At 45.9% G+C, this 27,447-nt stretch overlaps 1 protein-coding gene across 2 annotated transcripts in view; it reads left to right on the forward strand.

Moving 5' to 3' along the window:
• LOC137414781 (uncharacterized) overlaps positions 1 to 27,447 on the forward strand; it is a 53,438-nt gene that overhangs the window by 18,500 nt on the left and 7,491 nt on the right. Inside the window, exons 1-4 of one of the 2 annotated variants that reach the window (XM_068100286.2) lie at positions 8,376 to 8,655; positions 11,986 to 12,108; positions 13,715 to 13,777; positions 18,675 to 18,734. In XM_068100286.2, the coding sequence (XP_067956387.2) occupies positions 8,646 to 8,655; positions 11,986 to 12,108; positions 13,715 to 13,777; positions 18,675 to 18,734 (256 nt within the window). In that variant the 5' untranslated portion in view covers positions 8,376 to 8,645. Of the gene's footprint in view, positions 1 to 8,375; positions 8,656 to 11,985; positions 12,109 to 13,714; positions 13,778 to 18,674; positions 18,735 to 27,447 lie in introns of those variants that run through there. The other variant, XM_068100281.2, reaches the window with a different exon arrangement.

Below are 27,447 nucleotides of genomic sequence, written 5' to 3' on the forward strand. Positions count from 1 at the left end.
CTCACGCTCCTCTCCAATCCCTCACGCTCCTCTCCAATCCCTCACGCTCCTCTCCAATCCCTCACGCTCCTCTCCAATCCCTCAAGCTCCTCTCAAATCCCTCACTCGTCTTCAAATCCTCAAACTCCCCTCCAATCGCGTCTCAATCACCTCTCCAATCGCGCCTCACTCACCTCTCCAATCGCTCCTCACTCTCCTCTACAATCGCTCCTCACTCGTCTCTCCAATCGCTCCTCACTCTCCAACCACTCGCTCCTCTCCAACACCCCCTCACACTCCTCTCCAACACCTCCTCACACTCCTCTCCAACACCTCCTCACTCCTCTCCAATACCAGCCTCACACTCCTCTCCAATACCCCCTCACACTCCTCTCCAATACCCCCTCACACTCCTCTCCCATACCGCCTCACACTCCTCTCCAATACCCCCTCACACTCCTCTCCAATACCTCCTCACACTCCTCTCCAATACCTCCTCGCACTCATCTCCAATACCTCCTCGCACTCCTCTCCAATACCTCCTCGCACTCCTCTCCAATACCTCCTCGCACTCCTCTCCAATACCTCCTCGCACTCCTCTCCAATACCTCCTCGCACTCCTCTCCAATACCTCCTCGCACTCCTCTCCGCTCCAATCGGCCCTCACTCTCCGCTCCAATCGACCCTCACTCTCCAACTCCTAGCTCCTCGCTCTCCAACCCCTAGCTCCTCGCTCTCCAACCCCTAGCTCCTCGCTCTCCAACCCCTAGCTCCTCGCTCTCCAACCCCTAGCTCCTCGCTCTCCAACCCCTAGCTCCTCGCTCTCCAACCCCTAGCTCCTCGCTCTCCAACCCCTCGCTCCTCACTCTCCAACTCCTCGCTCCTCGCTCTCCAACCCCTCGCGCCTCTCCAACCCTCCTCATCGTTGTTGCAGCAGCATCCTGTGCGGTTCTCCCGTCTCGTGCAGTCTCTGTGCGGTTCTTGCTACATCCTGTTCAAGTCTACATTGACGTTCGTCGACGGACTCGTTCGCCCGTCTCATTAGTTTTCTTGCTGCATCCTGTTCAAGTCTGCGTTCTTCATCGACCGTCGCATTCATTTTGGAAATGGAAGTTTCCACGCAACGCATGAATTGTCACGATCCTCAAGAGGAAGTGTCTCGTAATCATCAAATGACAAATGGCAAGTAAATTACATTGTGAAAATTAAAGATTTCAAATAAACCTATTTAAAGTGTATGCGGACATAACTAATAAAAAAAAAAAACCAAGAAATATCTCTCGGTAATTTCCTGACACATATTTTACTTCCGGATAATAATGTTGAATGAAATAAGAACGAAGATATATATATGTCGTTTTTGTGCCGACTGTCATAAAACGTAAAAGTCATATATCTTAACAGAAAATAAAAAGCGAATTTTTTAGATATGTCGAAATTTTCCCCGACTGTTATTTTAGGCGGTGTATTTTCGTGTATCATCTTGGCGCGATTTTTATAAATATATCTCGGCAATTTCCCGTGTGTGCGTGCGTGAATGTTCGCAATTATTTCTGACACCGAGTCTAAAACCATCGATAAAAATTAAATCAGATGGTGAATTCGATAAAATCATGAGGGTGACTCAATGAATGGGCTTCTGCTTACAGGCCTTTGAGAATTCATTTCGTTCTATAAACGGAAACTTTCATGGGATTCTCTTCCCGTTTTTTTTCAACCGAGTCTAAAACGATGTTTGCGACTGTTAAAAATGAAATGATATATCGAATTAGAATTGAAATAAACCTGTGTGAGAGAGAAAGACAGCATGGGCCGAACTAAACAGGCCTCAAAGCCATTTGAGGTAATAAAATGGTGGATATTTGTTTACATGAAGCCTCTCCAAGAATGGGTGGAGCTACTCTGCAAACGGACTAAGCCACACCCCCGGACAGACGGACAGAATCACCTACGCCTATTTTATAGTAAGATGGTGTGAGTCGTCGTTTTTGACAAATCTATTCTTTTCATTGGCCTGCTCACCAAGGATTGTGCATTGTGCGATGGCTGTGTCGTCCAATGCGACACCCACAGCGTCTACCACAAACATCCCATGTATAGACTGGTCCTTGCGGATATGGGCATTGGCAGGGTTTCCTCTCTTGCCTCTGCTGTCCCTCGATAGCAGGTCTCCCACATTCAAAGTGGTCCAGGCCTTTGCAGCCAATGTTATGCCAAGCTGACCTGTTTGTGGCCTGATGTTCCCAGGTGACAACTGGGATGGCACAAGACTCGAGTGTAGACTTGAGGACGTCCTTGGAGTGCTTTCTTTGTCCACCATGTGACCGTTTACTAAATTTAAGTTGTCCATTGAAAAGCGCTCTTGGGGTTCTATGATCTTCCATGCGTGTGAGGTGTCCTGACCAGCGAAGCTGGGCTTGCATCAGGAAATACTCCTTGGATATGACAACAATCTAGGATTGAGGTGTTAGGTATTCTGTCTCCCCAGGTGATGCCAAAAATATTATTAAGGCATCACATATGGGATTGATCAAGGTGGTTGATACGTTGACGATAGGATGTCCAAGATTTGCATCCATACAGGATTGTCAATAAGCCAACAGTACTACAGACACTTATCTTGGTGTCCAGGCAAATGTTACGTTCATGCCGAAGGCAATGTGTCGATCTTCCAAAGGACACACATGAGTGACCTGTAATTGATGGTAATGGATGGGATGGTATAACTCCTTCTGTTCTCGGCTGAAGCTTATCCTCGGTCTTCTTGAGGCTAATCGCAAGGCCATTGCGACAAGCAGATTTTGCAAATGATTTGACAATAAATTGTATAATCTTTGAGATTATGACTGCCGGGTGCGCAGTCTTTGGCGAAAAATAGAACACGGAGCAACATTTCTGTGGTTCTGCACTTTGCCTTCAGACGCTTTCATTCCTCTTTTTTCCCGCCTCTGGAACAAACTCCCACACCCTCTTAAATCCCACTCCTCCCTCGTAGGCCTCAAACTGACATCGTGTATCGTTCAATCCCGTTCCGAGGTCAGAGAGACTAAAAAATAATCACTGGTAATCTGAGTACGTGCCGAGTTGTAGCACATACAAAAAGTTTAACTAACAGATCCTGCCAGTTTGAAAGTTTTCCACGCGTTTATGTCGCACTACTTTGTCTTGCATCGAAGGCACTGATGTTGAATCTAGGCCTATCAGAACACTTGCTTGGGTCACATGACATACAAAATGGCGGCGCCCATGTCGCGCTGAATGTTTAGTCATGGCCTCGGGAAAATCGCGTTTAAAGTGCTTCATGCACTTTGAACACGTCGTGAATGACATAACTTCGCCGTTTACGCCTCTTAGATGGAGTAAATATCGTGAATGCCTGCAGACGTGGCTGCAATTGGACGGTGAGTGTCACAATCTTGCCAACAGACACCAGCATCTGGTCAACGTCGAGTTCGCCAACACCTCCACGAGTCTATGATACACCTCCACGAGTCTAGGATCTACCTCCACGAGTCTACGATACACCTCCACGAGTCTACGATACACCTCCACGAGTCTACGATACACCTCCACGAGTCTATGATACACCTCCACGAGTCTACAATACACCTCCACGAGTCTAGGATCTACCTCCACGAGTCTAGGATCTACCTCCACGAGTCTAAGATCTACCTCCACGAGTCTAGGATCTACCTCCACGAGTCTAGGATCTACCTCCACGAGTCTAGGATCTACCTCCACGAGTCTAGGATCTACGTCCACGAGTCTAGGATACACCTCCACGAGTCTAGGATCTACCTCCACGAGTCCAGGATCTACGTCCACGAGTCCAGGATCTACGTCCACGAGTCCAGGATCTACGTCCACGAGTCTAGGATCTACGTCCACGAGTCTAGGATCTACGTCCACGAGTCTAGGATCTACGTCCACGAGTCTAGGATCTACGTCCACGAGTCTAGGATCTACGTCCACGAGTCTAGGATCTACGTCCACGAGTCTAGGATCCACCTACACTGCTAATTATACCCCAAGTTATTGTGCAGGGTGGGACAAAACGAGCTCTGTTGTACAATGTCTGCATCGGTGGGTGATATTGGATATGCGTCCGCCTGCGTTCGGTCAACCCACTGTTTACGTTTGATCTCGATTAAAGGTCACATGACAGAGGTAAAACCTCAGATGTTTCAAACTCGAGTTATGATCTGCAAAAATATTTTCAAAGGGCACAAGTCCTGTTACACCCAAACATTTAATCTGTCCATCTTTGCACAGCAGGCCATTGTGGTGTCAAATTTGGTTGTTGTTGTATCACTTCGGACAGTTCTCTCGAACAAGCCCGTGACACAAAGACAGCGGATCGATCTCCCAGAAACGACCCAGAGATCCCCCACATTGAGGATGGTGTGACCCACCTTCACGAAGTCAGGGCCACGTCAGAGTTGGAGAAAGAGAGAAACAGGGACAAGAGGGAAAGGGACGGTCCATGGGGACCAATCGGCACTCTGACCCTAATAAAGTGCTGACCTGACGAATCCGGGCAGCAGGACAGAATGGGGAAGATTTTGCCCCCGAATTGCATTGGGGGGGTGGGGGGGGGAGCGGGAAGGGTTCGACCACCATGAAGAAGCATCCGCCATATTTACTGTCAAGTTTGATTGAAATCCCTTCTCTCGTCCACAAGTTGTGGTAACCAAGATTTTAAATTAAAGGTCACATGACCATGGTCCCTTTGACCTTTTCAACCCAAAATCGAACCAGTTCATCTTTGCATTACAGTTCATACCAATTTTGTTATCATACCAATTATTACAGTTCATACCAATAAGCCAATCACATAAGCGGTTATTCTGGAAACGGAAGTCTGGTACGGACCGACAACCGGACGGACAACCGGACGGACAACCGTCCTGCGGAAGCATAAAAACGTGCACTGTATACTAATTTTAATAATAAAATACTCACGATCACCTTGCTGTTCTACCTGAGCGAAATAATTGCTGATTAATTCTACCTGAGATTTTTCAAGTATATTGCTTGATCTTGTGCGTTATTCTGTCTATTTGTCTGTCTGTTTTTCTGTCTGTCTGTCTGTGTCTGTCAGGCGCCTGCAGGTCACAATTTTCAACCGATCTTCACGAAATTTCACCAAATGGTAGAGTTGGTCAAAAGTAAGAAGCTTATTGTTTTTGGGATCAAAAGGTCAATAGGTCAACATCGGCCAAAGTTCACCAACTTTGTCGAATTTCTAAAATCCTCTTTTCATCCGATTGCCTTGAAATTTTAAGAAGATTTGTGCTACTTGAGCCCGTGGACATTCAGAATTTTCGCATACATCGAAGCCTGTATCTTGGCGTATTGACACGACGGTGAATAAACTATCATGCGATTTACTTCAGGTGTGTGCCTTATTATTATCTATGGATTGATACTTATTGTATCAATGGATTTTCATGTATTCATACCACCGACCATAATACCAAGCTTCCCTACTCTACATTCACTATGCTATCCCTGGTCATCATGCGGTCCCCATATGCATCTGGAGGCATTTTTAGTGTCGCCCCCTTCATCCGTTGTTTTCCAGACAACCACGAAACGTCGTCAATAAGCAGTATCCCTTCCATATGCCAAGCTTACCCATTTTCGAGAGGATATCTCTGATGGTTTCGAAAATATTTTGGGTTAATTTCGGAGAAATTCATTGAATTTTAGAGTAGGTACGTACGACAAAAGTCCATTTTTTACATTTCCGCTGTATGATGCGTGCGTAAGTAAGAGCCTTCAAAACTGACAGGGCCACAGAACCATTGGAGGTCTGTGCCTAGCATAAATTCTTAGGCTGAATTGTATGTACTGACGGAGATACCACGCCGCAAAGTCGGCACCGGAGCTAAAAATCCTCCTTTTTGACTCTACATGACCTAGTTTGACGTGGTCGTTCACGGAAACTGGCAGGATTTCAGAGTTAAACTTTTAACACAAGGTCAGGCATGTTATATACAATTAAAAAATGCATAGAAATCGTAGTCCCACGAGTTCGGAACGAAACTCATTTTTTTGGCACTATTTCAGACCTCAGCTTGAGGCCTATCGAGGTCTACAAAGCAGCTGTCCACTGCCACCTTTTATCTTCCCCCATCCAAAACCTTGACCTTTTCTACAGCTGTTAATACACCCTAAATCCACATTTTTTAAAATGCCGTTTTCTTTCCTGAAAGTCCAAGTTGTGTCCATGTGTTTTGTGTTTCCGCCAAGTCCAACAGTCCAAGTTGTGTTTCCGCCCCAGCCATCTCCCTTTCACAGATCTACCACTGTCCCTGTTCTCTACCGTTGCTGTGCTTCTCTCTCTCTCTCCCCCCCCCCCCCCCCCCCGTCTGATCTCCGACACCCTTTATTATATTGTTACATTTGTGGGGGGTAGCTTAATAAAGTTCAGAATGTGTAGATTATAATGCTCTGTATGCCACGTGAAACCATCTCTCTGTACGTAAGTAGGCCGTCTGTCTGGGTAAGAGCGTTTGCATGTCGCCATGAGGAGCGTGCTTTGTGCTAAGTAATTCTCGGCCTGAAAGATTAATTCCCCAGTGTGTAATTTGCCCCTGTGATCTTCCCTCCGTCTTCATTACAATAAAAGCCCGCCAAACAACAACTATGACAAATGACTCATTCGCTCACAGCGTCGCCAGGGCCGATAGAAACAGCATTTGCCATTCGGCAAGGAAACCACGACGTCATCTGAACATTCCCGAACGACAACTGGACTCCGCCCCCCGACGACTCATTGTGAGGAGGCCACACCCTGGCCTTCGTGATTGGTGGAGGCACGATGTGATGATTGAGTAGTGCTGGATGATTGGACAGAGTGTGACATCAGCCTGTTGCAGTCGAGAGCTGGAGGACAAAGATGCGTTCTCGCCATCTTGGTCTCTTTTCAGTCCTGACATTCGTTGGAGGCAGTCACATTTGCGCTGTCTTTCTCTGGCCCTCCCCTTTGCACTTGAGAAGGTGGAGAAATTTCTGGCACCCTTTAAATCTGATTTCAGCATTTGGACCGGATGGCATCAGCTCGCAAGTCCTAAAATCATGCTCTGCTGCGCTTGGACTCTCTCTTTTGCCATTTACACCCTATAATTTGCCCTCGGTCATATTACCTCTGCTTGGAAGTCAGCCAACATCACTGCATTTCATGAAAATGTGCAAAAACGGATCCCTCAACTACAAGACCTATCAGCTTGCATGCAATCATTGCAGTTGATATGAAGCCCTTCCTTTTCTCCCATGACCTCGTCTCAGATCACCAATTTTGTTTCAGACCAGGTCTCTCCACCTTGCACATGCGGCTTATTCTCGCACAACAATGGACGGAAGCCCTTAATGTCAAACACGAGATCAGATTGGTCTCTTGACATGTATCTTATTTTGATACTGTCTTGCTCTCCAAGCTCTCTGCCCATTGCATGCAAGGCCAACTCCACACATGACTTGCTGGACTTCCTCTACTGTCATAGCCAACGTGTGGCTTTCAACGGAATCTCTTCATTTCTTCTCCCTGTCAAGGCTGGTGTGCCCCAAGGCAGTATTCAGGGCCCAGTCCTATTCCTGATCTTCATCAATGATCTCTGACTCTCTGGAAAATCCTCTGTCTATTTGCTAATGACTCCACTCTTTGCCTTGACATCCCTCATCCTTCAGACAGGCAGGCTGCCGCAGTGCCGCACCTTCCCTCGATTCAGACCTTGATAAATCACAAGATGGTCAAATACTTGTGATATGTCTTTCAATACTGACAAATCTCACACTCACTATTTCTCTCCAAAAGCACCGCATGGCAAACCCTCCCATGTTCAAACCCTCCCATGTTCTTTCTAAACAATCCTCTTTTTAAAAGAAATTGATGCAGGTTATGATTCATCCAGTCAAATAAATATATCAGTAAAAGTTTATAATTGGAAAAAGCTGGATTTCCAAGTGGGTAGAGCCGACGTTTCTGTGAGAATCCACTCGCCTTATACACGGCAGATGTTGGAAGTGAAGAAGCGTGACAATAGTCACGTGATCAATTATTGTACACCTCTCCCTCCCAATACTGTCTCTATATGTGCTGCACGGCGGAAATTAATTGCAAGTTTGGAATTATCTACCCATTATGTGAGCCAAACACAAAAGGTATGGAGAAGAAAGAAAGGTCGTGTGATGTGAAAATGACAGCCACAAGCAATACGGTGTATTCTCAAATCGCCGTATTTGGCGGAAGTGACGTCGTGCGTACCAAAGCCCCACCGCTTTCACGACCATTCTCTCAAATGTGAATTGCATACTATAGATGTTGTAAAGAAATTCGCATCCTCCAGAATCTAATTGGAGGAGAAAGTCAAATTTCCTGAGCTCATTAACTCAACGTGTGCAATCTTGACCACGTGATCTTATCCCTCCACCTTGCGATCCCGCCCGTACTCGGTTTCTGGTGACACTCGCTAGATTGACCTTCCCGCTCCGTTCGGAGCAGCATGACATCACGACAGAGCGCCTGGTTTGCCATCCCCGGATACGGGCTCCCCGACGCTTCACATTTCCATAACGCATCAATCGACTCTGTTCGCTAGAATCATGAGCGCATCACCTGGATATCCCGGTTCTTCTTCCTCCACAAATTGTTTCATTCTCCGATGGATCCCGGTATTATTCACTCATTGAGCTTCCATGGCAGAATCCTTTTTATTCCCCTTGTGGCTCAATATTTATTTCAAGTCCAAACCATAATCGATACAAGTTTTGCTTCTTCTTCATCTCTCATTGTTTCAATCATGACCGAGATATTTAACAGGCTGAAGGCTATTGTCCGACTCCTTTGGGTTATAACTGACTTCTTTGAGTAATGCTTTATCCGTCACCCAAAAATATCGTATAATTTCTGCACAGTCATTCCAGGTTATTTGTCCAAGTCATCCAACTCTAATTACCTCCGCACCAAAGGTGGATGGAGGTTATGTTTTCACCCCTGTGTCTGTCTATCTGTCTTTGTTTGTGAACAAAATATCTCAAAAAGTTGTGGACCGATTCGGACGAAATTTGGCAGAGATGCAGCGTATGGGACAAGGACGAAATGATTAGATTTTGGTGAAGATCCGGATCCGGCTAGTTTAATTTTTAAAGTGATTCTTCACCATTGAGTGCTGTGGCCAACCAGGCGGAGGTATGCTCTCTACTGAGTGCCGTTCTAGTTATATGTTGTATTTTAAATCTATAAAACCCCATTTGTAAACTTCTGTTTGTTCGGTTGTGCCTCATGGAAAGGCTAAGGAAGTGACTTAGAGAGGGGAGAGGGGGTACATGGGGGGACCTTTTCACAACAAAAAACATGGGCGCATCAGATATAGACTGGGGACGTAGCTTCCTCTGACTATAAAAAGCCCACTACCAGGGGTCGAATTACTCTGTAGGGAGGGCACAGCAATGTTAGCCTTTGATGACTTCAAATTTTTTTGGGCACCAAGGCATTTTCTTTTGGGTTTGGGGGGCACCAAGGCAATCTAGAATTATTCTTGTGGGCACAAAGGCAAAGTGTGTCGGTAACTTAAACAGGCAGGGAAATGTTAGACAGAACAAGTAAATCAACTTAAACTTTTTAATAATGTATTTTTAGAATATAAACAGTTTCAGAAAACTCAACTCAACTCAGAACTGCATTGTCATCATGGCCATGTAACAAAGTTTAACCTTCGTTTGACAGAACAAGTAAATCAACTTAAACTTTTTAATAATGTATTTTTAGAATATAAACAGTTTCAGAAAACTCAACTCAACTCAGAACTGCATTGTCATCATGGCCATGTAACAAAGTTTAACCTTTGTTTGACAGAACAAGTAAATCAACTTAAACTTTTTAATAATGTATTTTTAGAATTTGAATCTCAATAACAGTTTCAGATTTGATTTCTCTCAAAACTCAACTCAACTCAGTCAGAACTGCATTGTCATCATGTCCATGTAACAAAGTTTAACTTTTGTTTGACAGAGTTGAACTTTTTTCATCATCATCATCAGACATCATCTTTACTCAATACTGACTCAGTCTTGAGTCAGTTATACATGATTACAATTCAATCACCCTTGGGGGAGAGGGGTGTAGTATCAGGCCTACGTCCAAATGCACTCATAGAATGCCACCTGGCAACGCTTCGTGTAGGATCAAAGTCGTCGGGGTCGGGCCCTTCTGTGCTGATGCGCAGAAGGTGTTCCTGCATACCCAACCCCAGTTTTAGCCTCCAATCCCCAAGAATACGCTTCACTGCTGACAACTGCCTCTCTACATGTGATGTGGCCACTGGGCACACAAGGCAGATCTGCACCAGATGAAGTATATTAGGGTATTGTGGCCCTTTTCTGTCAGAATGGTCTTCCATAGACCTAGGAAATTGGACTCCTCTCCATGATTTCTGCTGATGTCAAGCTTCAAGGACAGCCATTCTCTTTGTATTTGACTTGGATCACAACCATTTCTTTCAATGATTTGCTGAAAGTGATTGCTAAGGTAAGTGACTTTGGCATTGCCATAGGCAGCAAGGGTGTCCTTGCCCTTTGGCATGTTGCTGGGGTCAAACACCTCAAACGCAATCAGGACCTCATTCTCATAGAACTCGTTAAATCTCTTGTCCAAACAATCAATCACTTTGTCAACTACAGTTTTCAAGGGTCCAGCCTGAAACTCCTCAACAGATGGTACTCTAGGACCATAAAGCTCCAGATCCCTGTACTTCAGCCTCTTGGTCTGATTGTCCCCATCCTCAGTGTTAGAGTCAGTGTTGGCTTCCTGCACTTCCCTCTCAAACTTCTGTACATGAGTGCCTGGAGTTTCCAGTTGTGCCTTCAGGGCAAGAGCAGCAACCTCAACACTGGCTCTCACAGAGGTGATGGGGATGTCCTCTGCCTGGAATCTATTCGACAGAACTGAAAGTTCTTGCAACAAGTCCTGGTACACTGCCAGATACAATGCAAATTTATGGGTTTTCAAGTCTTTGATGCGCCCCTTCATGGTGGCAGACACCGTTGCAGTTGTATCTTCTCTCTCACCAGAGCCCAGGTCGTCAAAAAGCATACGGAGGGTGTAACATACCTATAGTCGGGACGGAGGCAATCGGAAGGCCGTCCCAACCATGAGTATTACCCCCGCTAATACAGCGCGGTTGGTAGGCAACGACGTGGGTGTGCAAACATCGGCAATAATAGCCACGCTGTAATTTATGCGCTCATAGTAGCACATAATGCTTTGCGTTTCATTGATTATGCTGGATGACGAATGGTCGTAGGCGGGGCCAATATAAATTATGGGATGCCCTTGAACCTCGTTTCCCGTACCCAAGGACGATAGTAGGACTGCAACGTTCTGTATTCAGTAAGAGAACGGGAAACGAGGTAGCCCAGACAATGTATATGCTTACTACGCTAATGTTCCGACATGCACTGAGAAAACGAAAGCCGACGAAGTCAGTTTGTTGTTTTCGTCATTACTTTATTCATACTTTGGTCTCTATTATTATGCTTTATTGACAAAAAGGGCACAGCAGCAACTGAAGAAAAAGGGCACTGCAACTCTCTGCCATAGTGATCATGAAAAGTTGGGGGGCAGCACGGCAAATAGCTTGGGCACGCCGGCCTTTGCCGTCGATGCCGTCGATAATTTCGACCCCTGCACTACACACACCTGACTACTTATTTTCTGGGTAGCGCCAGGTAACTCTGCTAGTTATTCATAAAAACTCCAATGTCCCTCCAAGGCTGCATTCTTGAGTTCATACTGAAATCTAAACAATGTAACACAACCTACCCTTGGTGTAATTTTACCATTGAAACTGCCATTGTTCATATAATAAAACTTTTCCTTGGTCATGGTGTTTGTTGTTTTGGTGAATTTTGGAATTTGTTAACCAATTTTTTTTTCCCCCAAGACTGAACAGGCTTGCTTGTAGTCCGACAGTGTTGATTGCGCTTCTGGTATTCCTTTTGCAGGTGATTGTGCCGAGGATGGTGAAAAGATGGAAGGATTTAAAATTTTGCAGATCACAATAGAGGATGAGGACCTCATCAAAATAGAGGATGATCTTGAAGAGGAGGCAATAGACCACGAGGATGGTAAGGCATAATGGTAAACTACTCCATCAGCAATTTATACCTTCATACCTTCACATGTTAAGCTATCCTGCCCAACATCCTTTCTGTGCCTTCACTTAATCAGTTTTTATGTTTTGGTCCTCTGTTGTGCCAAAGGTGAAGGCTGAATTATTGATGATGGTGTGAGTCGTCATTTTTGACAAATCTCTTCTTTTCATTGGCCTGCTCACCAAGGATTATGGGATGTGCGATGGCTGTGTAGTCCAATGCGGGACCCACAGCGTCTACCACAAGCATCGCATATATACATATATATATATATATATATATACATACATACATACACATACTGGTCCTTGCAGATATGGACATTGGCAGGTTTTCCTCTCTTGCCTCTGCTGTCTCTCGATGGCAAGTCTCCCACATTCAAAGTGGTCCAGGCCTTTGCAGCAAATGTTATGCCAAGCTGACCTGTTTGTGGCCTGATGTTCCCAGGTGACAACTGGGATGGCACAAGACTTGAGTTCAGACTTAAGGATGTCCTTGTAGCGCTTTCTTTGTCCACCATGTGACCGTTTACTAAATTTAAGTTGTCCATAGAAAAGCGCTTTTGGGATTCTATGGTCTTTCATGTGTGTGAGGTGTCCTGACCAGCGAAGCTGGGCTTGCATCAGGAAATACTCCTTGGATACGACAACAATCTAGGATTGAGGCGTTAGGTATTCTTTCTCCCCAGGTGAAGCCAATAATCTTACGAAGGCATCACATGTTTTTGATCAAGGTGGTTGATACGTTGACGATAGGATGTCCAGGATTTGCATCCATACAGGATTGTCAATAAGCCAACAGTACTGCAGACACTTATCTTGGTGTCCAGGCAAATGTCACGTTCATGCCGAAGGCAATGTGTCGATCTTCCAAAGGACACACATGACTGACCTGTAATGGATGGGATGGTATAACTCTTCTGGTCTCGGCTGAAGCAGAGCCTCTGTCTTCTTGAGGCTAATCTCAAAGCCATTGCGACAAGCAGATTGCACAAATGATTTGACAAATTGCATATCTTCGAGATTATGACTGATGGGTGTGCAGTCTTTGGCGAAAAGTGGATCATGGAGCAACATAACATTTCTGTGATTCTGGACTTGGCCTTCAGACGCTTTCATTCCTCTTTTTTTCCGCCTCTGGACAAACTCCCACACCCTCTTCAATCCCACTCCTCCCTTGAGGTCTTCAAAGCAGCTGTCCACCGCCATCTCTTATCTTCCCCCATCCAAAACTTTGATCTTTTCTACCGCCGTTGCCCAAATCCACATTTATCAAATTCCGTTTTCTTTCTTGAAAGTCCAAGTAGTTTCCATTTGTTTTATCCCGTGTACCCCACCCCAGCACTCCCTTCCACAGATCTACCACTGTCCCTGTTCTCCACTGTTGCTGTGCTTCCCTCTCTCTCCCTCTCTTGTCTCCCACTCCCTTTATTATATATTTCATGTGTTTTTTTGTTTTTTTGAATGCATTAGCTCTTCCACGAGCCTCGACTTTGTTATTCATAAAAATAAAATAAAAACACAATTTCAAAAACTTGCTGTTAATGTTGTCTGTAAACACATTTGCAATTTCTCTTCAGGAGTGGTGATAGAGGATGAGGACTCAGGTGGTCTGGAAGAGGAGGCAATAGACCAAGAGGATGGTAAGGCGTAATGGTAAACTACTCCATCAGCAATTTATACCTTCATACCTTCACATGTTAAGATAGCCTGGTGTTGGCCTAGTGGTTAGGGTGCCGGCTCGGGATCCTAGGATCCTGGGTTTGAATCCCGGTCGATCGCTGAATTAACACCAGGGGGGTTGACTCAGCCTGTCATCCTTCCGAGGTCGGCAAATTGAGCACCAGTTCACTGGTAATTCCCTGTGCGTCGCAAGAGTCGACTAACAGGGTTGGTGGCAGGAAGGGCATCCGGCCGTAAAACATTGCTTCAAAAAGGGGACCCATGGTGCCCAAAAAAGGCCAACCCCCGCTCTACAGGGAAAAATGGCCTCTAAAGGTGGTTCTTCTATACCTTCACATGTTAAGCTATCCTGCCCAACATCCTTTCTGTGCCTTTACACAATCACAGTTATTATGTTTTGGTCCTTGGTTGTGCCAAAGGTGAAGGCTGAATTATTGATGACTAGCAGAAGTACCCGGCGTTGCCGGGCGGGGGAGGGGAGGGGAACGGAACGGTGGGAGGGGGAAGGGGAGGAGAGGGGGGGGGGAGGAGGGAAGGGGAGGGGGGGTAGGAGGGAAGGGGGGGAAAGGAGGAGGGGGGGAGGAGGAGGAAGGGGAAGGGAGGGGAAGGGAAGGGAAGGGGAGGGGAGGGCCAGTCAACAATGACGTTGCAGTTCTCATGGTAGGAGAGCAGTACAACAATCGTGACATCGTTCTGCATCTTCGCGACAACAGCACGAAGTGGATTTCGGAGACTCACTGATCCTATGACGCCCTCCAGTACCGGCGTTGCCGGGCGGGGGAAGGGAGACCCGTAAATTCCCAACCCGTACATTCGCCCTCTCGACTCAAGCTCACTCGGACAAAAGCCTCGCACAAATTACACCGTGATATATGGTGCGAGTCTGGTGGCGAGGATGGAACGTCATGTGATCGCTCTGAGCGAATCAGCGAGCTGCTCTGGCACAGGCCCAATGGCCATGTCTATGCCAAAAATCAAGTACGTGAGCGAGTCTGGCGCACTGAATTAAAAATATATAGAACGCTCATACTCAGTGAAAAGTGTAGCCGCCGTGTCGCCATCTTGGTTAGCACGACTCGACTGACTCGCTTCGCGGATCTCGTTTGTTTTGAACGGGTCCCAGATTTTAAAAGCCAGACAACTGTTAAAATGCCATTTTGTGCGGCAATAAACTGCTCCAATCGGTTACGGAAGTCTTGTGGAAAGACGTTTCACAGCTGTTTCATTCAAAGAAGTTGAATTCATATCGCACAAAATCGACACAAAACACGATCACACAAAAGGTGAAAAAACGCAATCGCTTTGCGCTCTGAATTACGTGCAAATACATGACGGAAATCATCGCCCAGCATCGAGTGCCAACCAAGATGGCGCCCGGTAGCTGCATCTTCACCTGTGTGGTGTGAATGGCAATGGACATTCTATATATTTTCAGTTCAGTGGGCTGGCGGAGAGGATGGAACATGACATGATCGCTCTGAGCGAATCGGCGAGCTGCTCTGGCACATGCTGAGATTCAGTGTATAATGTTCCTCTCTGAAATGCGCTGAGGTAAATATGAATAAAAAATATGGATGTCGTCATCGGAGGTCATTTTTAGGTGGGCCATGTCCTTCCCAGGCCCAATGGCCATGTCTATGCCAAAAATTGAGTACGTGAGCACGTCTGGCGGCGAGGATGGAACATCACGTGATCGCTCTGAGCGAATCAGCGCGCTGCTGTAGAACAGGCTGCAATTCAGTGTATAATGTTCCTCGCTGAAATGCGCGAAGTTAAATATGAATAAATAAAAAAATGGATCTTGTCATCGGAGGTCATTTTTAGGTGGGCCATGTCTATGCCAAAAATCAAGTACGCGAGCCTCCGTTTAGGAGTCTATAGGTAACACACAAACAAGCAAACTGTGTTTTATATATATATAGATGGTGTGAGTCGTCATTTTTGACAAATCTCTTTTCATTGGCCTGCTCACCAAGGATTATGGGTTGTGCGATGACTGTGTTGTCCAACACGGGACCCACAGCGTCGACCACAAACATCGTGTGTATATATATATATATATATATATATATATATATATATATATATATATATATATATATATATATTGTTACGGCCCGCGGATAAGGATGTTGGTTTGCCGAGCGGATGGCACCGCGGCCTAACAGTTACCCCGATTAACCCGATCCCCGAACGTTGGCCGGATCGCGCCACAGATATTCAATAGGGAAAAGACTAAGGCGACGCGGATGTGAAGAAGAAGAAGACAAAGGTTGGAAATACGAATATAATTTATTTCTATTTACACCCAAAAATAACCAAGGAGAAGGAAAGATAAGAAAATAATATACAGAAGATTTTAGAGACAGTGCAACGCTAGCTTATACGAGCTTAATTAACTACCCAGGGACAAAACAAACAGAACAAACTCACGTACACCAAAAGGATGGAAAGGCAGGAGGTGGATGGCTGGAGGGAAAGGAAGGTCCTAGGGGTCCTGCAGCACGATCGGCGCGTTTGGCAGCCGCCGTTCCTTCGCGGCCCTGCTCAAAACCGCCGTCCAGGCCCCAAGCGGCTGTTGAGTGTTGTTGCTGCTGTGGCCGCCGCTGCTGCTGCTGCTGCTGTGGACGTCGCGTGCTTTGCCAGGACTACAACAGGCTTTGTGCTTCCCTGGATGATGATCTCCTTAATGTTCTCTATGTTCTTTTGCTCACATGCCAGCCTCGGACTCTGCTCGGAAAAGCACCAGCTCCGGAACAACCATCGGCCCACTTGATCAGCCGTTGCTGTGTACAAAGCTTCCTTGGATGATCTCAATGTACTCTCGCAGTTGGTTCTCCTACAGTTGGTTCTCTCTGGATGATCTTTTTACACAACTCAGCAACTACTCCACTCCACAACGTCCTTGCGCGCGCGCTTTTATAGCGCCTCCGGCGATCAAGCCGCCGGCCTTCAGGACACGCCCATCGGTGTGCTCACCTCGGCCCTGGTTGGTCGCGCGACCCTCTGGCTCCGCCCTTGATGACGACGGGCGGGCACGCCTTTCTTCCCCGACCCGAGCACATGTTCAATGGTGGTTTTGGAGGGGATGTAATTGGCAATCGAGGCTTGGCAATGATGAAGGGGGAATGTGAAAGGAATCTACTCTATTTCACTTGGTGCAATGGAGTGTCATCTTAATGGGAGACAAGGCCTTACCCTAATACACATAATAAAGATATAACTATCAACCAGGGGGAAATCTATGATTGGCTGACGTGTATGCTTTATGGACTAATTATGGGACGCCCTTTGACCTTTATACATAACTGGAGGCAGGAGGGTCCAGAATAAAGCAATATTAATAAAACACACAATAAAAAAAATACAATCCTCATATCCACAACAATATATATATATATATATATATATATATATATATATATATCTATATATATATATATAGATATATAGATATTGTATTCAGACCCTTTCACATTTTGTTATGTTGCAGCCTTATGCTGAAATCGTTTAAATTCATTTTTTTTCCTCATCAATCTACCCTCAATACCCCATAATGACAAAGAGAAAACAGGATTTTCGAACGTTTTGCGAATTTATTAACAAGAAAAAACTGAAATATCACATTGACATAAGTATTCATCCCCTTAGCGATGACACTTGAAATTTATCTCAGGTGCCTCCCATTTCTCTTGATCATCTTTGAGATGTTTCTACACCGTGATTGGAGTCCACCTGTGGTAAATTCAATTGATTGGACATGATTTGGAAAGGCACACACCTGTCCATATGAGGTCTCGCAGCTGACAATGCATATCAGAGCAAAAACCAACCCATGAGGTCGAAGGAACTGCCTGCAGAGCTCAGAGACAGGATTGTGTCGAGGCACAAATCTGCGGAAGCCTAAAAAAATTTCTGCTGCATTGAAGGTTCCCAAGAGCACAGTGGCCTCCATAATTCTTAAATCGAAGAAGTTTGGAACAACCAGGACTCTTCCTAGAGCTGGCTGCCCGGCCAAACTGAGCAATCGGGGGAGAAAGGCCTTGGTAAGAGAGGTGACCAAGAACCCGATGGTCACTCTGGCTGAGCTCGAGTAATCCTGTGTGGAGATGGGAGAAACTCCCAGAAGGACAACCATCACTGCAACATTCCACCGATCTGGGCTTTATGGCAGAGTCTGGTCTGCTTCTGGCCTCGGCTGAAGCATGGCCTCGGTCTTCTTGAGGCTAATCGCAAAGCCATTGCGACAAGCAGATTTCTGAAATGAGTTGACAATAAATTGCATATCTTTGGAGATTATGACTGCCGGGTGCGCAGTCTTCGGCGAAAAGTATATCACGGAGCAACATTTCTGTGATTCTGGACTATGCCCTCAGACGCTTTCATTCCTCTTTTTTCCCCGCCTCTGGAACAAACTCCCACACGCTCGTCAATCTCACTCCTCCCTCCAGGTCTTCAAAGCAGCTGTCCACCACCATCTCTTATCTTCCCCCATCCAAAACCTTGATCTTTTCTACCGCCGTTAATACACCCCAAATCCACATTTTTCAAATTCAGTTTTCTTTCCTGAAAGTCCAAGTAGTGTCCATTTGTTTTATCCCGTGTACCCCGCCCCAGCCATCTCCCTTCCACCGATCTACCACTGTCCCTGTTCTCTACTGTTGCTGTGCTTCCCTCTGTCTCCCTCTCTTGTCTCCCACTCCCTTTATTATATATTTTATTTGTGTTTCTGTTTTTTGTTTTTTTTAATGCAATAGCTCTTACACGAGCCTCGACTTTGTTATACAAAAAAAAAAAAAAAAAAATTCATAAACTTTGTCAATGTTGTCTGTAAACACATTTGCAATTTCTCTTCAGGAGTGGTGAGAACAGTGACAATTGAGCCTGAACATTTGGACCCTGTGGATGTAGAACGAGGTATGAAGTATTTTCTGTTTTTCCTTTGCAAACAAATATATTTGTGAAATGGATTTGTGTTGAAGTGGGCATGCATGAATACCTTGATGGCCAAGCTCAAAATGTGTAGTTTGTGCTTCAAAACCTGTGGTTCATGTATTTAATTAAATAAATTACTCTTCCAAGGAAACCTGGTGGTTGAAAAGAGCAGCTGCTGTTCCAGTTACTCTTTGGTTGTGTATTATCAATCTTTCTGGTACAATCGACCATCCCTCAATTTTATCTTCATTTTCCGATAAGACCGAAGCTCATGGAAGAGCAACAAACAAACAACAACAGGCATTTTAAGGCCTTTTTCCCTGCAAGAGCGGGGGTTAGCCTTGCGGTCCCCATGACAATGTTCTCCATTTTGCCCTATTTTCTGCATCTCCCCTTGTTAACCCCCTTGCCCGCATTTCTTCTTCGACCATCTTTAGCCAAGTCTTTCTCGGTCTTCCCCGTCCCCTACTTCCTTCTACATTCATTTCCATCACTCTTCTCAACCAGTCACTTTCATCCGTCCTCAACACATGACCAAACCATGTCAACCTGTTTCTCTTCACAGCATCCATCACAGGCTCTATTCCCATCATCTTTCGCAATTCATCATTTGTCTTCCTCTCTCTCAACGACACTCCACACATCCACCGAACCATTCGCATTTCCACCCTTTCCAGCCTTCGTTGCTGCTCTACGTTCATTACTCATGTCTCGCTCCCATAAATCATAACACTTCTCACACATGCAGCATACACCTTTCCCTTCAGCTTCAATGACACTCCCCTCATCAGCACGCCACTCAGTTCCCGAAACTTCTTCCATGCACATCTCTCGAGCAACCGTTGCCGAGTCTGATCCACCTTCTCCATTCAGCATGTCTCCTAGGTAACAAAATGTTTTCACACCTTCCAGCTTCACGCCATCTCCAAGATCCAACTCAACATTTCCTTCATCTGCAGCTCCCTCTGTGCACACCTTACACTTGAATGTAGCTGCCACACTGGTTAATGACCCTCTCAAACCACTACATTTCTGATGAACCCACTCAGCGCACATTGTACATTGAATGGAATTCACTCCGACACCCTTCATGCACACAGCACACGGCCACTTCCCAGTTCTTTCCACCTCACCACATGCTTTACCACTTGCCATCACCTTCGTCTTTCCGATATTCACCTTCAGACCTTTTGTCTCCATACATTCCTTCCTCTTGTTCATCTTCTCCTTCAGTCCATCCATACTTTCTGCAATCAACACCAGATCATCTGCATACAACAACTCCCACTGTAAACCCTCCTTTACGTTCTGAGCCAGCACCTCCATCACAGCTACAAATAGTAGTGGACTTAGTACCGACCCCTGATGCACTCCCACCTTCACCTCAAACTCACCACTGTTCCCGTCCTTCGTACTTACCGCTGTGTACTTACCTTCGTACTTACCGTACTTACCGCTGTGTACTTACTGCTTACCGCTTCATACTTATACTTACTGCTTACTCTTTTGTACATTGCCATCACTACTCTGATCAACCATTCCTCCACTCCGAACTTCCTAAATGCCCATGTCACAACTTCACGTGGAACCCCATCGAATGCTTTCTCCAGATCAACAAACCCAAGAAACAACTTCTTCCTCTTCTCCATGTACTTCTCCTGCAATTGCCTCACAATAAAAAGTGCGTCCGTCGTTCCTCTTCCTGGTATAAATCCAAACTGCATTTCGTCAATCTTCACTTTCTTCCTTATCCTCCTCTCCAACACCCTTTCCAATACCTTCATTCCATGCTCCAATAACTTTATCGCTCGATATGAGCCGCAGTCCAGAGGGTCACCTTTCCCCTTGTATAGAGGGACGAGGGTACTCAGTTCCCAATCCACTGGAATGCGCCTTCTTTCACCACCAGATTGCAGATCTCTGTCATTCTCTTCACACCCCAATTTCCCGCTGCCTTCAACATATCTCCTACAACTCCCGTCGGCCATCCCGCTTTTCTACTCTTCATTGCTTTTATCTCTTCCTCAACTTCCTTCTCGGTTATCTTCTCTGCCGGTCCTAAAACTGGGTTACTCTCCATGTTGTCATCCCATTCATTCTCTGCATTCAACAGTATTTCCATATATCTCTTCCATCTTCCTTTAATTCCATCTGGGTCCACAACGATTTGTCCCACTTCATCCTTCATGCAACTCACCCCCATCACATCACACCTCTCTGACCCTCTTCCAAATCCAAGCGTTCTCCGAACATTTTCCTACATGCCTCCTGTGCCTTTGCTACCTCTTTCTTTGCAGCCTTCTTGGCTGCCTTATAACTTTCATTCTCTGCCTTTTCTGCCCCCATACCCTTCGCCTTCTGCCACTCCTTGAACTTCTTCCTCTTCTCGTCAATCTTCTTTCCATCTTCATCATCCCACCACCATGTTTCCGAGTGCCTCGGTGGTCCTTTTGTCCATCCACATACCTCACCAACGGCTCCCAACAGACGAGCTTTCATTGACATCCAACCACTTTCAAGCTCAACCACATCACCCTCTACCATACTCAGCCTCTCTTTTAATGCCTCCCTCACTGTCACCTCTTTCAACCTCCACACCTTCATTCTCGGTTGGTACTTCACCCGCCGAGCTCTCTTCGCACCTTTCACCCTTATGTCGCAGACAACCAAGTGGTGCTGTGAAACAGCCTCCTCCCCCGGGATCACCTTTGTGTCCCGGAGGTGCCCCCTATCTCGCCTACGCACCATCAGGTAGTCAACCGTTGTCGTCGACGACCCACCTGACGTGTATGTAACAAGCTTTTTATCCTCTTTCTGGAACTGAGTATTACAAATCAACAAATCATCTCCAACAGCAAACTCCAAAATCCTTTCACCTTCTCCATTTCTCACACCATATCCGTAACCCCCATGAACTCCCTCAAAACCGTCCATGCTCCTTCCCACATGTCCATTTAGGTCTCCTCCGACCACAACAACTTCCTCATCTTTCACGTTTTCCATCAGCTTCTCTATAGCACACCAGAACTTGTCCTTCTCTTCATCGCTCCGACCAACCTGCGGAGCATATCCCGAGATGATGTTCACCAAGAGCTTTCCAATCATCATTTTCACCATCATCAACCTATCACTCACTCTAGTCACACTCACCACACTGTCTACAAACTCCTCAGAAAACAGGACACCAACGCCATGCATGCCCTCCGGGCACCCTTGCCACACAAACTTGTATTTCTTTCCCTGCCTACCCTTCACCATTCTCCCACCACTTCCCTTCCATCTCGTCTCCTGCACACAACATATGTCCACTCTTCTTCTGACCAATACTTCCACCACTTCTCCTGATCTCCCTGTCATTGTCCCTACATTCCATGTCCCAAACCTCAGAAACCGATCTCCACGTCGTGCATCAGACGTTTCGTCATCATAAATGGAATGATTTCGACCCTTGCTTCGATCGGGTTCCCCACTTTGAGTTTTGACGAGGGGGAGTGGGGTCCCCCACCGGGTACTTAGGGCTGTACCCTGCCCATATGTAGTCGTAATTGTCATGGTTCTCCTTTTGAGGCAATGTTTTTATGGCCGGATGCCCTTCCTGACGCCAACCCCTTTAGTCGCCTCTTACGACACGCAGGGATACGGTGTACCTATTCTAAACCAGGGTACCCACCGGTTATGGAAGAGCAAGAAACATAAACTCCAACGACACTCTGACGTCACAACATAGACCGATATGCCTCCACCCACATTATTACATCACTAGCCGAAACCCGTGGAACATCCACGGAAGGGAGGATGTGGTGTATGGATAGAGTGTACCATTATGGATGGCATAGGGGATAGATGGTAAATCCATTAGTGCCGTGGGCATCGGGTCACTGGGTGCAGCGTAAAAGGATAACAAAGTCGAGTCCTTACGCTATTATTATATAAGATACTCCCCGTCGATGTGCTTCTGTGGTAATCGCGAATATGAGTCACAAACACGGTCACAGTGCCTGACGCCACTGTGACCGTGTTTTGAATAATAAATCTACGAGTCACAAAACACGAACCGAACTCACCTCAAGCAGCAAAAAGGTGCAAATCGCTCCTAGAAACCACCTCATCTCTTCAGACCTCAACACACCTCGATAAGTGACGGCAGCGCTCATGGGATCTTCTTCTTCCGATAAGCTCCAATTTTTTCTCTTTAAGCTAAGTCCAATCAGTCCTCTCTGCTCGAAGTGATCAGGCCATGCCTGCCCGCTCTCGTTCTTTTATTTCCGTTCGGTGTAGAAAGAGATTGACATATCGTTCGTCTGTTTTCAGCTCGTTATCTTTAAGCTTCCTTACGTCTCGCCACCTGCTACACCTCTCTGAGTTACGAGGATTTATGCAACGCACCCTGAGTATCGCAACGTCACTCCATTTAACTTTATTAAAATGACGATAAAGACGTGAAACCCGTGGAACATCCACGGAAGGGAGGATGTGGTGTATGGATAGAGTGTACCATTATGGATGGCATAGGGGAGCGCTCATGGGATCTTGTTCTTCCGTTAAGCTCCAATTTTTTCTCCTTATGTTAAGTCCAATCAGTCCTCTCTGTTCGAAGTGCTCAGGCCATGCCTTCCCGCTCTCATACTTTTATTTCCGTTCGGTGTAGAAAGAGATTGACATATCGTTCGTCTGTTTTCAGCTCGTTATCTTTAAGCTTCCTTAGGTCTCGCCACCTGCTACACCTCTCTGAGTTACGAGGATTTATGCAACGCACCCCGAGTATCCCAACGTCACTCCATTTAACTTTATTAAAATGACGATAAAGACGTTTCCTTATATATCCTAATTTAAAATGTTCAAGGGAATAAAAAGACCATTTGGTTCACACCACCCATGATCACACCACTCGACTGTCCAATCAGCGGACGGTTCGCTTCGCCTTCGCCCAGCAGACGCCAATACGATGGCGTCGTATCGGCAGTTAATCGGATGCTTTTGGGTCCCAACGTCGGCTAATTCAGATTTTTCGAGTATGGCTGTACGTGATAAGCAAAGAGCGCGGTTCGTAGATCGTAAATCCATTTGTGCCGTGGGCATCGGGTCACTGGGTGCGGCGTAAAAGGGATAACAAAGTCGAGTCCTTACGGTATTATTATATAGATTATAATACTTGTACCAAGTTTCATTTTAATTCATTCAGCTTTCTCAAGTTATCACATTTTTACCTGACATTAACCTTTGGCCTTTGACTTTGGGACCCCAAAATCAAATCAGTTAATCTTTACATCATTATGCATATCTGTACCAAGTTTGAATTGCATCAATTTAACCGTTCTCAAGTTATAGACCTATTAGACTTTGACCTTTCATCTCTTGACCCCAAATTATAATCGGTTAATCTTTCCAATATTATACATAATTGTACCAAGTTTGAATTGGATCACTTGTTTACAGAATCGAGGCTCGTGTAAGAGCTAACACATTAAACATACAATGAAGGGAGCAGGAGACAAAAGAGGGGTGGGGGGGGGGGGGGGGGGGAGGGGAGGGAAGCATGCAAGCAGAACAGTGGAGAACAGGGACGTCGGTAGATCTGTGGAAGGGAGAGGGGAGGCAGACATGGTATAAAACAAATGAACACTACTAGGACTTTCAGAAAATAAGTTGGGGATTGAAAGAGGCGGTTTTGGGGTGTATTAACGGGGGTAGAAAAGATCAAGGTTTTGTGTGGGGGAAGATAAGAGATGGTGGTGAACAGTTATTTTAAAGACCTGTAGGGAGGAGTGGGATTGAAGAGGGTGAGGGAGTTTGTTCCAGAGGTGGGAGAAAAGAGGAATGAAAGAGTGAAGGTGAGCAGAGAGTCTTGATTTTGGCAGTTTCACCAGAAAAGGGTTGCTGGCAGATCTTGTGTGGCCTGTGGGAATATTTGAGGGACAGAGTGGCCAGACGTAGGCCAGACGGAAGCATCTCCTCAGTGAAAGACACATGAAAGCCCGCTTGGAGTTTGCAAAAAAGCACCTAAAGGATTCTCAGACTGTGAGAAACAAGATTCTGTGGTCTGATGAGACCAAGATTGAACTGTTTGGCTTCCATCTGGCCACTCTGCCATAAAGCCCAGACCGGTGGAGTGTTGCAGTGATGGTTGTCCTTCTGGAAGTTTCTCCCATCTCCACACAGGATCTCTGGAGCTCAGCCAGAGTGACCATCGGGTTCTTGGGCACCTCTCTTACCAAGGCCGTTCTCCCCCGATTGCTCAGTTTGGCCGGGCGGCCAGCTCTAGGAAGAGTCCTGGTTGTTCCAAACATCTTCCATTTAAGAATTATGGAGGCCACTGTGCTCTTGGGAACCTTCAATGCAACAGAGATTTTTTTGTAGGCTTCCCCAGATCTGTGCCTCGACACAATCCTATCTCTGAGCTCTGCAGGCAGTTCCTTCGACCTCATGGCTTGGTTTTTGCTCTGATATGCATTGTCAGCTGTGAGACCTTATATAGACAGGTGTGTGCCTTTCCAAATCATGTCCAATCAATTGAATTTACCACAGGTGGACTCCAATCAAGGTGTAGAAACATCTCAAAGATGATCAAGAGAAATGGGAGGCACCTGAGCTAAATTTCAAGTGTCATCGCAAAGGGTCTGAATACTTATGTCAATGTGATATTTCAGTTTTTTATTTTTAATAAATTTGCAAACTTTCTAAAATCCTGTTTTCTCTGTCATTATGGAGTATTGAGTGTAGATTGATGAGGGAAAAAATGAATTTAAACGATTTCAGCATAAGGCTGCAACATAACGAAATGTGAAAAAAGTGAAGGGGTCTGAATACTTTCTGAATACACTGTACATGTGAGGCAGGAGCACCAGCGCAGAGGGGAGAGCAGTATTCTATTGTGCTGTGGATAAAAACTTTCTAAGTGGTGAGAAGCCGTTCTTCAGCCTTTCTCAGGTTATGGACCTATTACGGACTTTGAACTTTGACCCCAAAATCTAGTTAGTTAATCTTTACATCATTATACATACCTGTACCGAGTTTGAATTGGATCACTTCAGCCGTTCTCAAGTTACAGACATGTTACAGACTTTGACCTCTTGACCCCATAATCTAATCACTTCATCTTTACATCATGCTATATAACTATCAAATTTGGTCAGAATCCCATCACTGGTTGACAAATTATCGTGGTAACAGGATTATAACCTAATGACCTTTGACCTTTAGCCTCTGACCTCGTGACCCCAAAATCGAATCGGTTCATCTTTACCTCATACATACCTGCACCAAGTTTGACCAAGATCCCTTCAGTCGTTCTCAAGTTATCGCGGTAACGAAAACATATCACAGATTGATAGACAGACAGACAGTCGGACGGACAACCTGAAGACATAATGCCAGTCGACGGAGGCATATTTACTCTTAAACATGTACGTCAATGGCCCGCAGACCAGCTCTTTCCGATTCTATGCAAAAGTGGATGGTCGTCAAAGTGCGAACTGTCAGATTCTCAAACTGGCAGGGGGCAGGTGAGAACCGAGAGATTAAAGATTATCGTTTTGTGAGAAGTGCTTGCAATTTTATTTGAAGCTGGAGTTACCTCCGCCACAGAAGATGCACCGAGGTTATGTTTTCACCCCTGTCAGGTTGTTTGTCTGAGCAGGATACCTCAAAATTGTGGACGGATTTGGACAAAATTTGGTGGACAGGTTGCATATGTGATGAGGACTAATCGATTCGATTTTGGTGAAGGCCTGGATCCGGATACAATATTTATATAAATATATATTTTTTTTCTGAAGGTGATTCTTCACCTTTGAGAGATGGAGCCAAAAACGATACCTTGCATGATATTTGAATTTGTGGACGACTTGTGGCTAAGCTTGGTGGGCGAGTTGGTTAGGTGAGAAGAACAAGCCGATTAGATTTTGGTTCAGGTCCGGATCCAGATCCGGCCTATCAGTGGGATAGAAACCATAAACTGTTCAGCCTGGCGGAGGTATAATACATTCAACCGAGTGGCATTGTAGTTTTGAACTGTAGTCTTTTGATGGATCTTTTCAAATGCCGAGATCAGCATATTCCAGCTTTTGAGATACTTTTGGCTTGGAAAGCCATGAATAAGTGTCTGTGTGTGTGTGTGTGTGTGTGCGTGTGTGTGTCTTTGTGTGCATGTGTGTGTGTCTTTGTGTGCATGTGTGTGTGTCTTTGTGTGCATGTGTGTGTGTCTTTGTGTGCATGTGTGTGTCTTTGTGTGCGTGTGTGTCTTTGTGTATGTGTGTGTCTTTGTGTGCGTGTGTGTGTCTTTGTGTGCGTGTGTCTTTGTGTGCGTGTGTCTTTGTGTGCGTGTGTCTTTGTGCGCGTGTGTCTTTGTGCGCGTGTCTCTTTGTGCGCGTGTGTCTTTGTGCGCGTGTCTTTGCGCGCGTCTGTCTTTGCGCGCGTCTGTCTTTGCGCGCGTCTGTCTTTGCGCGCGTCTGTCTTTGCGCGCGTCTGTCTTTGCGCGCGTCTGTCTTTGCGCGCGTCTGTCTTTGCGCGCGTCTGTCTTTGCGCGCGTCTGTCTTTGCGCGCGTCTGTCTTTGCGCGCGTCTGTCTTTGCGCGCGTCTGTCTTTGCGCGCGTCTGTCTTTGCGCGCGTCTGTCTTTGCGCGCGTCTGTCTTTGCGCGCGTCTGTCTTTGCGCGCGTCTGTCTTTGCGCGCGTCTGTCTTTGCGCGCGTCTGTCTTT

The sequence above is a fragment of the Myxine glutinosa genome, chromosome 1 (genome assembly GCF_964187855.1).
Source record: "Myxine glutinosa chromosome 1, kmMyxGlut1.1, whole genome shotgun sequence".
NCBI classification, from domain to species: domain Eukaryota; kingdom Metazoa; phylum Chordata; class Myxini; order Myxiniformes; family Myxinidae; genus Myxine; species Myxine glutinosa.